General features: G+C 35.3%; 1 protein-coding gene across 1 annotated transcript in view; it reads right to left on the minus strand.

Moving 5' to 3' along the window:
- LOC134744678 (uncharacterized) overlaps positions 1–13,725 on the minus strand; it is a 38,395-nt gene extending 24,670 nt beyond the window's left edge. The window contains exon 1 of the mRNA XM_063678585.1: positions 13,636–13,725. Coding sequence (XP_063534655.1) covers positions 13,636–13,672 — 37 coding nt within the window. The 5' untranslated portion in view covers positions 13,673–13,725. The remainder of the gene's footprint in view (positions 1–13,635) is intronic.
- Between the last annotated feature and the right edge of the window lie 1,056 nt (positions 13,726–14,781).

Genomic DNA, 14,781 nt, shown 5'->3' on the forward strand with positions numbered 1-14,781 from the left:
GAAAGTGCGACTTTCCTCACTACAGGGAGTGAAACAAAGTAGCTTTTTAATTTAGGGGAGGCCATGAACTGCCACTTCATACTTCTATTACAAATTCATTTTTTTTTTGTTTCTCTGTCTTATTCTGTGTAATTCAAAATACAATTTAACCTTTAATATGTTCTCACTACTGAGGTGAAAAGTTATATGTGGTACACGAGAGCAAAGTTGTTCTACATCTCGTGACTCAACTTACTCGCTTCGCTCGTGATTCAATTATAGAATCTTTCGCTTACTCGGGACTCAAAATCAGCACTCGCACGAAAAACCAACTTTCCTCTCTTGTTGCACAAATAACTATAAAACAATAGTTAAATGACATTTGCCTAGCAACGGGCACAGTGTAGCACATGTCAGTTCAATGACATTGCACTTCAGCGGTGTCAGCATGGTTGCATTTTTATCACCTATCACTATGCCTGTCACTTTCGCACTTACATACTTGTTAGAACGTGACAGGCATGGTGACAGGCGATAAAAATGCTACCGTGCTAAGCCCGCAGACTATTGAATAATAGCTTAATAAGTCAACCATTTAAGGTTGACTTATTATTCTTCAATATATTATATTTAAGTATTCTTTTTTATGAACACTAACTGAATGTGGTGTGATTGACATGTTTTAACCTAGAGTTTGTCGTTAAATTTAGATACGATTAAAAATTAATTGTGTGGTTTAGAAAAACACGATGCGTGAAACTTTTTTTTTATTGTTGGCATTTAACTGATATTTAAAGGTTGTAAAGAGTGGCATGAAAATAACAAAAACGTTATAGTAAAGACTTTATTGGTTCCATTTGTTATACAAAGGTAGTAACATTAGTAACTAATAGGGCTCCCGGTATCCGTGTTACACGCCGATACGAATACCCGTGTTCTTAAGCCCGGCGGTACTAAGAACCCGGTTTACACGGAACCGCCGGGATTCGAAAACGTTTCGAAGGAACGTTCCCAAGAAACGTATCTCAGACACGTATCTCCGTTTACACGGGTACTTAAGACCGTTCCGAACGGGTCTGAATACTCCGAACCAGTTTGAGCCAATGTACAATGGTAACAAGGTCCACTATTATTATGTTGACTTCAGATGAATTCGTTTGTCGTACGATTTTTAAAGTGAAGCTTTTATTCTATCGCCCCAATTTATTAAGTTAAGATTAAAACCGCGATTTTAATACCGTAAATCGAATTAATTTCCGATTTTTTTTAGTTAAATGCCTACAATCCGAAAAAAGTTTCACTTGCATCGTGGTTTCATAAAACCGCACAATTACTTTTTTTTATTGTTTTTAACCGTATTGATAAAACATAGGTACTTTAATAGTAGGTATACATAATTTTTATTTTAAACTATTTATATCATTTAATAAAACCGATTGCTTCTAAGCTAATTACAAAAATTTGATATCGATCATAGTTTTTTTTTTATAATTACATAATGGTATAGTATTTTCGTTAATAATAGGTGTGCAGACAGAATACAATATTAATTAAAAATAACAGTTTAATTATTTCGTGGTTATTTTTATCTCGGATCTATTACTGCTTTGCGAAAACAACAAACCTGCCAACGGCGCAAAAAAGTTATTAGTAGGTACACAAAAGCGGGATTATCGAGTAATTTTACCCAAGAACCATAAAAACCCATACTACCTTGGATAACTTGCGATAATATTGCTAATTACATTAAGATAGATCTTTAAATTGGTAATCATTCATAATTCACTTTGGTCACTTTCGCACTAGCGTTTAGGTAATAAACTTAAATGCGCACGTTGCCGACCGGTGGTCCATCCATCCATTGTTTTCCAATATCCTTTTGTTTGTCATCGTCGAAAACATGTAGGTTCCCAAACTATTATCACAAGTGTCACTGCCAATTACAAGCTTTATGTCGTTGTAGTAGTAGTAGTAGTAGTAAATCACTTTATTGTACAAAACAAAAATTGATAACATGAAATTCATATAAATTTAGGTACAAAGGCGAGCTTATCCCTATAAGGGATTTCTTCCAGCTAACCTTAGAGTAAATGAGTGGAAAATTCGAATTAGATAGATAGACAAACTTACAGAACGTACAATAATATTTAAGAAGGAAAACTACAATATTAACGTCTACGAATAACTAAAATACATCAATTGCATTATGCAATAAAATAAATATGTACTAGCATACATAAATATATAGTACTAAATAAATATTAAATAAATATATATATATATATAATATATAAATAATATATATATAATCGTCGTCGTCGTCGTTGTAATAAGGTCAAAACATCTGCACAAGAAAATGTTTTTAATTGTTTTGTAGCTGCACCGCACTAAAAAGCGTTTTACTGTGGTAAGAGGTACCTAAAGTAAAAACAATTAGAATTTATTGAGAAGGTACAATTTTATCAAGTTGATTTAAAGTGTTTATTAATAACTATACCGACCCGCCCCGGCTTCGCATGGAGAGTCAAGCATAATAAAATACATTCTGTAATAAGTATTCACTTCGGAAGCCTAATAATATTAAGAGTTCAATGTCCATTTATCTGTCACCACCCACTAGGCTGTATCTCATGAACCGTAATAGCTAGACAGTTGAAATTTTTACAGATGTATTTGTACGGAACCTTCGGTGGGCGAGTCCGACTCGCACTTGTCCGGTTTTTTTTTAGAAGTTAATAATGGGTTAATTATTCTTAAAATATAGACAGACAGCCATGGCGCACTTTTTTGTAGACCAATGAAAAAGAGACAAGTCCACCATACATTGACATCAAATAGATTGGGCAGCGTTTTCGATTAAGCCAGCGTGATTTTTTCTAACTTCATTAGCAAACATCGTCATATTTCTACCAATTTAAACAAAACCTTAACAAAATATACACATAAACATTCCCAAAGAAAAACTTCATTCATAGGTGAGGTCTGGTTATCGCAAACATACAGACAGACATACGGATCCGGCGGGGGACTTTGTTTTATAAGGTTTACCTACATTATGTGACAAGAAATACAATTTCATATCATGTTCTTAAATTAAACTTAAAATAAAGAAGCAAGTTAAAATTGTATTTTTTTATAAATACTTAATGCCAATTTCGAACATTAGTTTGACTTCCTGCCTACATACTGAACTCGATGGTTCTAATATTTTTTTTAAATAGGTACTAGCAGGTTTTTATATTATATTGCTAACCCGCAACGTAAAAAAAAGTAGCTATTTAAAGTGCTATATAAAATACTATACTTTGATAAGAAGCGTGAATACTCTTAATACCTATTGCAAGCAAAAACTACATGCTCAAGAAAGGAGTTTCTAAACCGTTTATTGAATTTCGACTCTATGACCCACGGAACAAGGTTAAATATGACAGAAACTCGTCATGAATCTTTTGTCTATTCATTTGTAACTGGCGTTCGTTCCTTCGCTACTATCGTCAAGGACGTGTCCGGCGCCACGGATAAATAAGATACGTATCTTCGAATACCCGTTTATCCGTGTACACGGGTCTTAACTACACGTTTCTTAATTAAACGTGTGGAACGGGCCAGAAAACCGTTTACGTATTATTCGGAAACGGGTATTCGAAACGTGTAAACGAAACACGGATTCGACCGCGAGCCCTAGGTTACTATTAAATATAGCCACGATCTGCGGAAATAATTCGTGTAGTTTTGAATATTGGTATAGTTATATCTTGTGGTGTACAGATGAACATACTAAATGTCCTCGGGGGTGGGTGTTGTGCTGAGGGTGTAGGGGGGACTAAGCTTGCTTATTCTAAATTTGAGTTATGATGAACAACTACGAAAAAACGACGTTTTCTTATGTCGTCTATTTTTCATCTCTTTGTTAACTTAAACATCCTGTAGCTCCTAAAGACCTAATTTGTAGAAAGTTTTATGTACAATCTTTTGTCCGAAGTAATTATAATGCTTATTCGAACAAATATTCAAGACTAGCTGTTGCCCGCGACTTCGTACGCGTGGATTTGTATGTTTGTGGTTATATATTCTACATGAGCATAATACATCATGCACATACACTCACACACTACACTCACTCACTACATTATGCAGCAAAATATATCAGTAGGGACGGTTAATCATTTGTTAAAAATTATACAACGCATGAAATTTGTCTTTCACAAACTACGAAGTTTCAAGACCCTAACTGAAAAAAATTGTTCCCGATATAATCCCTCTCGACCTTCTAAGAAGACTTACAAGTCCACTATTTAAAAAAAAAAATTGCTCCCGAAACTATTAATACCAACTTTTCAAAAACGGTGTAAGTAATTAGTTTTCGTCTATTTTAATATAATGCCCTTTTTACCAAGTTTCAAGTTCCTAGGTTAAAAGAAAATTTGTACCACATATAAACTTACATCCCCTTTCCCTTTTTAACACTTTTAGGGGTTGAATTTTAAAGAACGTTGAAATAACTGTTTTGGAATCTTATACAATGCCTTTCTAAGAAGTTTCAAAGCATTTGTAATAGATTCACTTTCAACCCCTTTTTAACCCTTTTAGGGGATGAATATTTATAAACGCTGAAATTACTTTTCTTGTATTCTAATAATATGCCTTTATACAAAGATTCAAGTCCCACACTCACAAAAATATTTGATCTCCATACAAACTTTCAACCCCTTTTTCACCACCTTGGGGGGTGAATTTTTAAAAACGCTGGACTGAGTTTTCTTGTTTTTTTTTTTATTATAATTAAAAAACATTTATATTATAAACTTTCAACCCCTTTTTCACCACCTTAGGGGATGAATTTTGAAAGACCCCTTCTTAGTGGATACTAACGTCATAAAAGCTACCTATTGTAAAAAAAATCAGCTCTCTAGGTTCAACGGTTTGGGCTGGGCGTTGATTTAAGTGAGTCAGTCAGTCAGTCAGTTAGTCAGGACTTTTACGTTTATATATATAGATAAACGTAAAAGTCCTGACTGACTGACTGACTCACTTAAATCAACGCCCAGCCCAAACCGTTTTAAGTGAGTCAGTCAGTCAGTCAGTTAGTCAGGACTTTTACGTTTATATATATAGATAAACGTAAAAGTCCTGACTGACTGACTGACTCACTTAAATCAACGCCCAGCCCAAACCGTTGAACCTAGAGAGCTGATTTTTTTTACAATAGGTAGCTTTTATGACGTTAGTATCCACTAAGAAGGGGTTTTTCAAAATTCATCCCCTAAGGTGGTGAAATAGGGGTTGAAAGTTTGTATGGAGATCATAAATTTTTTTGAGTGCAGGACTTGAAACTTCGTATAAAGGCATATTATTAAAATACTAGAAAATTAATTTCAGCGTTTTGGAAAATTCATCCCCTAAGGTGGTGAAAAAGGGGTTGAAAATTTGTATGTAGATCAACATTTTTATCAAAGCGGGACTTAAAACTTTGTATATGGGCATATTATTAGAATACAGGAAAAGTAATTTCAGCGTTTTTAAAAATTCATCCCCTAAAAGGGTTAAAAAGGGGGTTGAAAGTTTGAATGGAAATCAAACATTTTATTGAGTGCGGGACTTGAATCTTTGTATAAAGGTATATTGTTAGAATAGAAGAAAAGTAATTTCAGCGATTTTAAAAAATCATCCCGTAAAGTGGTTAAAAAGGGGTTTAAAATTTGTAGTCCTAATTTTATTTTAAGCTAGATACTTTAAACTTCGTAGAAAGATATTAAATTAAAAGGGAAGAAAACTTATTTCAGCATTTTTGAAAATTCATCCCCCAAGGTGGTAAAAAAGAGCTTGAAAGTTTGTATGGAAATCAAATCTTTTTTTGAGTAATGGACTTCAGTCTTTGTATAAAGGCATATTATTAGAATACAAGAATAGTAATTTAAGCGTTTTTAAATATTCATCCCCTAAAAGGGTTAAAAAGGGGTTGAAAGTTTTAATCCATTACAAATGCTTTGAAACTTCTTAGAAAGGCATTGTATAATATTACAAAAAAAAGTTATTTAACGTTCTTAATAATTCAACCCCTAAGGGGGTTAAAAAGTGGGTGTAAGTTTATATGTAGTACAAGTTTACGTTAAGTTAGGAACATGAAACTTGGTAAAAGGGCATTATATTAAATTAAAATAGACGAAAACTGATTGCACCGTGTTTGAAAAGTTTGTATTAATAAAGTTTGCATCGGGAGTAAACATTTTTTTTTAAATTTGGACTTGAAAATCTAAGTGTTGAGAGGGATTATATCGAAAACAATTCTTTCAGTTAGGGGCTTAAAACTTCGTACGTTGTGAAAGACAAATTTCATGCGTTGTTGTAACAAATGATTAACCATCCCTAATACTGATATCTTTTGCTGCATAATGTTCTATGCTCATGTAAAATATTTAACCACCAACATACAAATCCACGCGTACGAAGTCGCGGGAAACAGCTAGTATACATATATGAGCAAAAATCTGAAAAAGGTACCTTCAACAACCCCCCCTCCCCCCCCCCCCCCTATAACTACACCACAAGGTATAACTATACTAATTTTCAAAACTACACGAATTATTTCCGCAGATTTTAATTTTCTTGGGTTAATAAGAGCAAGTCATATCTGACGATTATTTTGACGTTCCCTTCCCCCGCAATAATTGGCAGACTTTTTTGTACTTACAGCAAATTACAGACGTTATATCCTCCTAGGATACCATAATTAAAAAAATACAGCGAATTTAAGTTTTTATTACGAAACTTGTTTTTGCTGGTTGTTTTATAAGCTGGAGCTATATAAACGAATTACAGGCATAGAATAGATATACCTCATGTCTTTGTATGTGGCAAGTTTCATTACTATCCAACACTTAGTTTCACGTAGTTTTAAAATGAGAACGAAACTCCGTTTGTATGGGAAGGTGAATTTATTTAATTAGCATACTTAATGTAAATTCTACCGTTCTATTATTTTCAAAGAAAGCCCTTACCCGGAACAACGCTTTAAAGTTAGTTTTTTTAGCTATTCATATTAGATTGGAATTTGAGTTTTCACTGTGGAAGCAGAAAATTTAATATCCGGTCCGATTTCTTTCTTTCTTTGAGTTCGTGTTTTTATTCGTGCAGAAAGTACAGAACTCTGAAAGAAGGGATAATGGTTGACTGTGACTCCGGCTGTTATTACTACTACTGGTAAATTCAGAAATGTACAAAGTACAATATAGTATCATATTGATTTTCTATATATAGAGCAGAGGTCGCATAAGTTTTTCGATATATGTACGTACATTATACTGAGCAACTTTTACTATGAGACCAACCCCGAAATCGCGGTAAAAAATTTGGCTGTTTCATACATTTTGGCTGGTCCATTTTCTATAGGAGGGTGAATTTGTATGGGAGGGCAACGGGAATGCAATTTTTTTAGCCACCGTGTATATAATTGTAATTATTAATATTATTATTGATTGATATTGCAATCGAATTCTTTGTTTGTGAATACGGCCTCCGTTTTACGAATGTCGCCCAGATAAAAGGGTTGGCGGGTAATAGGCAGTAACGGAAAGGCGAAACAACAAATTTAATTGACATTTTTATGCTTTATGTCTTGTTTTATGTCCGATACCTTATTTTATTCAATTTCAGGGATAACATTTTTCTTTTTTAAGAGTACTCAAAGGGAAAACTGAATCTTATTAGGTACTAAGTGTCCGCTGTCGTTTTGTCTGAGAGTCCGTCTGTCAACGAGATGTTATGAACCGGAATAAGTAGGACAGGTAAAATTTTCACAATATGTGTTTCTTTCTATAATTATATGTGGCGTGGCATGGAAATGCCTAAAGCGTCCTTCACAGAAGAACATCACATATTTGATAAGTACGTACCTATTTATTTTGGTCTCATCATCATCATCATGTCAGCCGATAGACGTCCACTGCTGAACATAGGCCTCCCCCAAGGCTCGCCACTCCGACCGATCCTGTGCCGCTCGCATCCACCGAATTCCCGCGACCTTCACCAGGTCGTCGCTCCATCTCGTTGGAGGCCTACCAGCAGTTCGCCTTCCGGTACGCGGACGCCACTCCAGAACCTTCTGGCCCCAACGGCCATCAGTTCTGCGAGCAATGTGCCCCGTCCACTGCCACTTAAAGTTTGCAATTCTGCGAGATATGTCGGTGACCCTAGTTCTACTGCGGATATCATCATTTCTGACTCTATCACGCAGAGAAACCCCGAGCATAGCTCTCTCCATTGCCCTTTACGTGACCTTGAGCCTTCTTATGAGGCCCATCGTTAGCGCCCACGTCTCAGATCCGTATGTCATCACTGGCAACACACACTGGTCAAAGACTTTTGACTTAAGACACTGCGGCAATTTGGACGAAAAGATACTGTGGAGCTTCCCGAACGCTGCCCAACCGAGTCGGATTCGACGAGTGACCTCTTTCTCGAAGTTGGACCTACCTAACTGGACTGTTTGTCCTAGGTATACATAATCGTCAACAACTTCGAGCGCAGAGCCTCCGATTAATCCGGGAGTTGGCACAACATGGACGTTATGAACCGGAATAAGTAGGACAGGTAAATTTTTTACAATGTGTGTTTCTTTCTATAGCTATATGTGGCCTGGCATGGAAATGCCTAAAGCGTCCTTCACAGAAGAACATAGAACATCACATATTTGATAAGTACGTACCTATTTATTTTGGTCTGGAGAACAATTATAATTTTATTATAATTATATGCCCTGTATGTCTGTGCCTTATACGAATAGTTTTTTTTTGTTTTTGTAGGTATTTATATAGATATGTAAATTTATTTCGCATGTTAGTATGTAAGGAAATTATTAAAGTTTTTGTACGCCATCAGGCAGGGTATAGTGCTACAAATATTTATTTACCGCCACTGTAATCAGTTTGACATATACTCGCAAATAAAACACTTTGAACTTTGTTGTATCTCTAATTGTTTTTTACAAATAGTTTTTGTTTTTAAAAACATCACTTACAACGGACATTGCCGGTTTGCCCAGTCCCTTGTGTCCTATGAGACGGACATTGCCAAAATAGCGTACACTTAGATTATCATCAAAATTAACAAAATATCAAAATATATACAATAGTGCGCATTTTTTTGCGATTCATCTGCTATTTTACCTCCTTGATACAATGTTTTTCTATGTATATACAATGTGTCCACTTATGTCCAGTGTTCCCTAATATTAAGTGATTGGTTGGTTACTTGATGTATATTTTATTTTGCCATTATATATTTCCATTTTTCCTTATAATTTATAATAACAGAGATTTTAACATTTCTTTTTGATATATAAGATTTAATTTGTTCAACATTCCGATGGTTTATTATAAAGCATACCTAAAACGACTACTAGAAGCAAAAACTAACTTTGATTTCTTGTTCCACAATAAACTGGTGTAATTGCCGTCACTAGACGAGATAAGACGGTTTATATGTTTGAAAAGTGGACATAATATCTAGAAGAGCTAGTTCTCCCCGATCATGGCCGTTGTCCAGCCATAATACAATAAAAAAATATATATTTTGACAATAATGTAATGTAGCTGTTATTTGGATGTCACGGGAATGTCCTTTTTAAGTGACATCTACATTTAATCTAATAATGAGAATTAACTACCAACTTATTGTAAACATTAACTACGTAAAATATTAAATAAAATTAAAAAATACAATATTTTTCGTTTAATAACCAAACAGTTTTACAATGTGCAGGTTGGTGTCTCTTTTTAAGTATCGAGATACTTTTGTCAAGAGACACCGCTCTTCCATTAATATGTAGCTTTATTCGTACAAGGGGAATTTATATATAAGTAAAAAATATGTAGTAAAATCTTACAGTCAAAAAGCTTCAAAAGTTATTCTAGATAACCTGAAAGTTAGAATAGTTTGAAGAATGCAGGAACAATTTTAATGTACGAACCATCCTTACAGGTAATTTATATTAAAGAATTAACCTAAATAAGTTGTGTGTGTGTGTGTGTATGTGTGTGTGTGTGTATGTGTGTGTGTGTGTGTGTGTGTGTGTGTGTGTGTACAATCGTGTTTACTGTGTTTATGCCTACAAGTCATTTCCTGATAAAATATTTTCAATATCTATATAGCATTTTCCGTTTAGCCAATTATTATTATTTTGATTTTGCATTATTTATATGTTGAGGAGTAAATATAAATTTGATTGTGTATATGATTATATAGTTTTGTAGACTGAAACACGTAGTCTCCTAGCGTACACAGAATTGACTTCTGGAGTCGGAATCACGCTGCGCTTTCTTCTTCTTTTTGCCACAGTGCCAGGTTTGTATACTTTAGTTTTGTGTCTTTTCAGGGTCGCATAGGACATACAATTTCCTGACAGTCAATCATACAGGTCTTTTCTAGGAAATCTGAATGGTTTCGAGTACAAGTAAAATGATTTTTAACATAACCAGTAAAAAAAGTATATATGATGGAAAGGTTTACGAAAACATACATATATTTACAACGAGCGAAAATAGCATTGGAATTTAGTTCTCGAAACTCGGTTTAATTCACATCTAAAACACATTTGAGTAAAAGGTGTAGGTATAAGCCACGCGTATTACGAGATTTATGCGAGCGTCTCTAGAAATAATATTGTGGGCATGTTAATAACATGTCCTTTATAACGGACAATCAATCAATTAATCAAACTTTTATTGGTAAAATAGAATCTTATACATAGAACATTACTTACACACACAACCAAACACACACACCCATGGACAAAATCCATTTAAGGGTTAAGAATACAATAGTCGCTATTTTGCCTTTGCAATTAAAATAAAACATTAAGCAAAGGCTATAAATCACTTTGTACGAGGTCTCTTTGTTTTAACGGAACTTTACCTAAATAAATATAGATGTGCCTGCGGCTTTGTAGCTACTTAACTAAATACATTTAATATCCTATACTTATGTGAACATGAATACTGTCTCTGCGATTGTAGAATCCAACATGTAGTTTTTATTTTAATGGTTTTTGACGTATTTTGGTGGGTATTAATAGGGGGTGGGTAATAAACACCTATTAATAGGGGGTATTACTGCAATGTTCTGCCACCAGAGTGCAGCACTAGCCTTTTTAGTAAACCATAGAGTAACTTATACATAATGTACCTTTAACAGGTTTTTGACAAGTTTTCAGAGATAATAAAATATGAAAATGGCGTCATCAAGGCGGTTTGTTTACAGAGGATCTACCGGGAAACGCGAATCCGAAATTTAGATATATACCTTTATCGCTCGAATATGCAAGAGTGACAGAGATGTTAGATAACGAAATTTCGATTTTCTTGTTTCGCGATAGACCCTCAAGAGTTTGGAAGAGGCGCCCCCTAAGCAGAGTTACGCGTAATATTCCCTAACGTCTTATTTTCATAGAAATTTGGCATTTATGACTTGTCACAGCATAACAAAGTGGTCTGATTTTAGTATTTTTATACAAAAGACAGTAAGTTTAGCACTAAATAAAAGCAGCGTAAACAAGTCCAGTGAGATTATCCTTTTCAAACAAAGCATTTATTGAATTGCAAATCTCTTTGAAATGTGTTGGCGTTGTCGGAAAAAACCGCTGGGCTCTTCAAATATGATATGCAAGTTTTTATATTTTTTTTTTCATTACATATACGGATTAATCCATTCATTCTTTGACTGACGTTGACGACTGGTCTGGCCTAGAGGGTAGTGACCCTGCCTGTGAAGCCGATGGTCCTGGGTTCGAATCCCGGTAGGGGCATTTATTTGTGTGATGAGCACAGCTATTTGTTCCTGAGTCTTGGGTGTTTTCTACATATGTATTTATGTATGTATTTGTATATATTGTTGTCTGAGTACCCATAACACAAGCCTTCTTGAGCTTATTGTGGGACTTGATTCATAAATTGAGGGAGTCAATCTGTGTAAGAATATCCTATAATATTATTCTCAATATATATTTTTATTTGTTAGTTAGGTTGTTTGTAACATGAATATAAAAGTAAAATACAAAAACACGTACAAAAATAATACAAAAAAACATAAACACATTATAAAAAAACCTAACCTAGTGTCCAAGATTACTGCCTTCTGCATCTGACCCTTGATCCAGCCACCCAGCGAGTCTCTCTAGGTGGTGGTCGAGACTCTTCGCTATGAGACCGTTCGCTGACATGACTATCGGAACATTGATCGTCGAGCCAACATCCCACATGGCGGTTATCTCGTGAGCCAAGTCTAGGTACTTGCTGGACTTGTCCTTCTCGGCTTTCACGAGATGCTCATCATGCGGGATGGTGATGTTGACGAGCACGGCCCGGCGTTGCGATCGATCTATTATCACAATGTCAGGCTTATTGGCTACAATAGTCCTGTCAGTGATGATAGATCGATCCCAATAGAGCGTGGCACGACCATTCTCGAGAACTGGCACAGGAAAATACTTGTAGTACGGTACTTCGCGGTCCACAAGGCCCTATAGAAGAGGAAGTTGCTGGTGAATAATCCTGGCTACGAGATTATGTCTGTGCAAGTACTCGCCGTTAGCAAGATGAGAACAACCGGAAATGATATGCCTGAGTGACTCTCCGGGACGGCGGCATGCCCGATAAATGTCGATCGTACCGTCCTTCCGGATATATTTCCGATAGTTGTTCGTCATCATACCTTCGTCCGCAATTGCACAGGCAAAACCCTCGGTTTCTCCGAAGAGGTCCCCGAATCGTAATTATTATTATTATGTCTGTCATTTACATAATCTCGGGACCAGTGTGGCTACCACCAGTTTGGCACTAAATAAACGCTATCGAGAACGTAACTTACTTTCTATGCATCTTGCTCGTACTCGCATATTAGTGCGAGCGAGATGTATACAAAGTAAATTACGTAGACGTTAGCGTATATGTCAGTTTTGACATTGTCAGTGACTGCTGGTACGGGTACAGGGGGAGGTGACGAAATCGAGCGCTCGATATTCAAGAATCGGCCCCCAGATCGAGTATCCGTGCATCGCTAGTGAAGACAGTACAACTATGATACGAGTATGTATACTCGTAGAGTCATCCTCGTGCGTTATTATATTAATCTAAAGGAGGAGCATGATATTTCTGACACAAAGATGATAACATATTTCAATCAATCAATAATAATTTAATTCGAACAAAAGTCCATAATGTGTTAGAGTAACATACATACTAATACTTAAATCTAGGGTTAGTACAAACTAAACATTAAAACAACATACATACTAATACTTATATCTAGGGTTAGTACAAACCAAACATTAAAACAACATACATACTAATACTTAAATCTAGGGTTAGTACAAACCAAACATTAAAACAACATACATACTAATACTTAAATCTAGGGTTAGTACAAACCAAACATTAAAACAACATACATACTAATACTTAAATCTAGGGTTAGTACAAACATAACATTAAAACAGATTCATACATAATGGGGCATGTAGCTGCACTCAGTGCTTCAGCCACGGCGAGTCCCACTGGCGACCGGAGGGGGGGGGGGGTGATATTTATCAGTCAATAAATATACAATGTAGGTTTTTCTAAAACCAACTACGACGACGGACGACACGTGCACCTATATACTTACTTGCAATAAACACCGCACTGAGCACTATCAGCAACATTTCTGCGAGCACTTTCGACCACTTTTTATATATTTTTTACTTTTATTACTCGTTCAGTTGTGGGACCTGATCAGGATGACAAAGATAGATATTAAAACCTTATAATAATTATATTTTAAACACAATTTACAGTGTTTTTCAAGAATATAAACAATACCTATAGAATTAAACTATTTCATATATGACAAGTTAAAAATAAGTAGTAGAACTACTGTGAAATATGTTTTCTACTATTTTTTTTAAACTCTCACATACATTGAATGGATATAAAACCTCCAAAGAATTTGTAATAGCATTAATTTACGTTTTTTATTCTGCATTTATCAATATTCAAACCGTCATTCATGAACACCTAAGTTATTAATTATTAATTACCAAGTTGCCATTATTTTAGATTGATATTGCCAATAACTGTCAATGAATAAGAATGTTATTGGGCTAAGTGGCCAACTTACAGCCCTTTATTTAATTACAGACACAGCAGAGGCTACGATGGCACTTAGGAATTTCCTCCCACCTCTGGGATACGGGATACCCTTTATGACATAGTTAAGGCCGCACTTATGACTTTGAAACTTTTAACAAGTTATGAAAGTCTTGCTATGACGTCACTAAGGGGAGTTTTAGTCATACACTTTTTTGTTTACGTACTTTTAGTTACTTTTCACGACCGACGATAAGTATCGGCACAGATTGAATGAAGTTTACCGATCGCGCGTCCGCCACGCACCGCTTGTCTCTACAAACTGAAATGCGGAGTCGAGATTCTCCTCTTGATCCCGAAATCCTTTACATACTTTCTGTTCTGTCAGCCGTGATGTAACGAATGAATATACGTGCTGGAGTACACAATACCACAATGTTTTTTATGGTTCAAGACAATGCAAATTTTGTGACACCGCCGCGCCGCCTTCTTTTTAACTGACTTCAAAAAAGGAGGTGGTTATCAATTCGACCGTATTTTTTTATTATTTTTTATTTTCTATGTATGTTACCTCAGAACTCCGTCATTTGTCAATCGATTTGGAAATATATTTTTTTGTTTGAATGTTTATAGTCCCAAGATGGTCCCGTTTTTGTCAAATCCCAGTTCTGATGATGAGATCCGT

Source organism: Cydia strobilella, chromosome 10 (assembly GCF_947568885.1).
Source record: "Cydia strobilella chromosome 10, ilCydStro3.1, whole genome shotgun sequence".
NCBI classification, from domain to species: domain Eukaryota; kingdom Metazoa; phylum Arthropoda; class Insecta; order Lepidoptera; family Tortricidae; genus Cydia; species Cydia strobilella.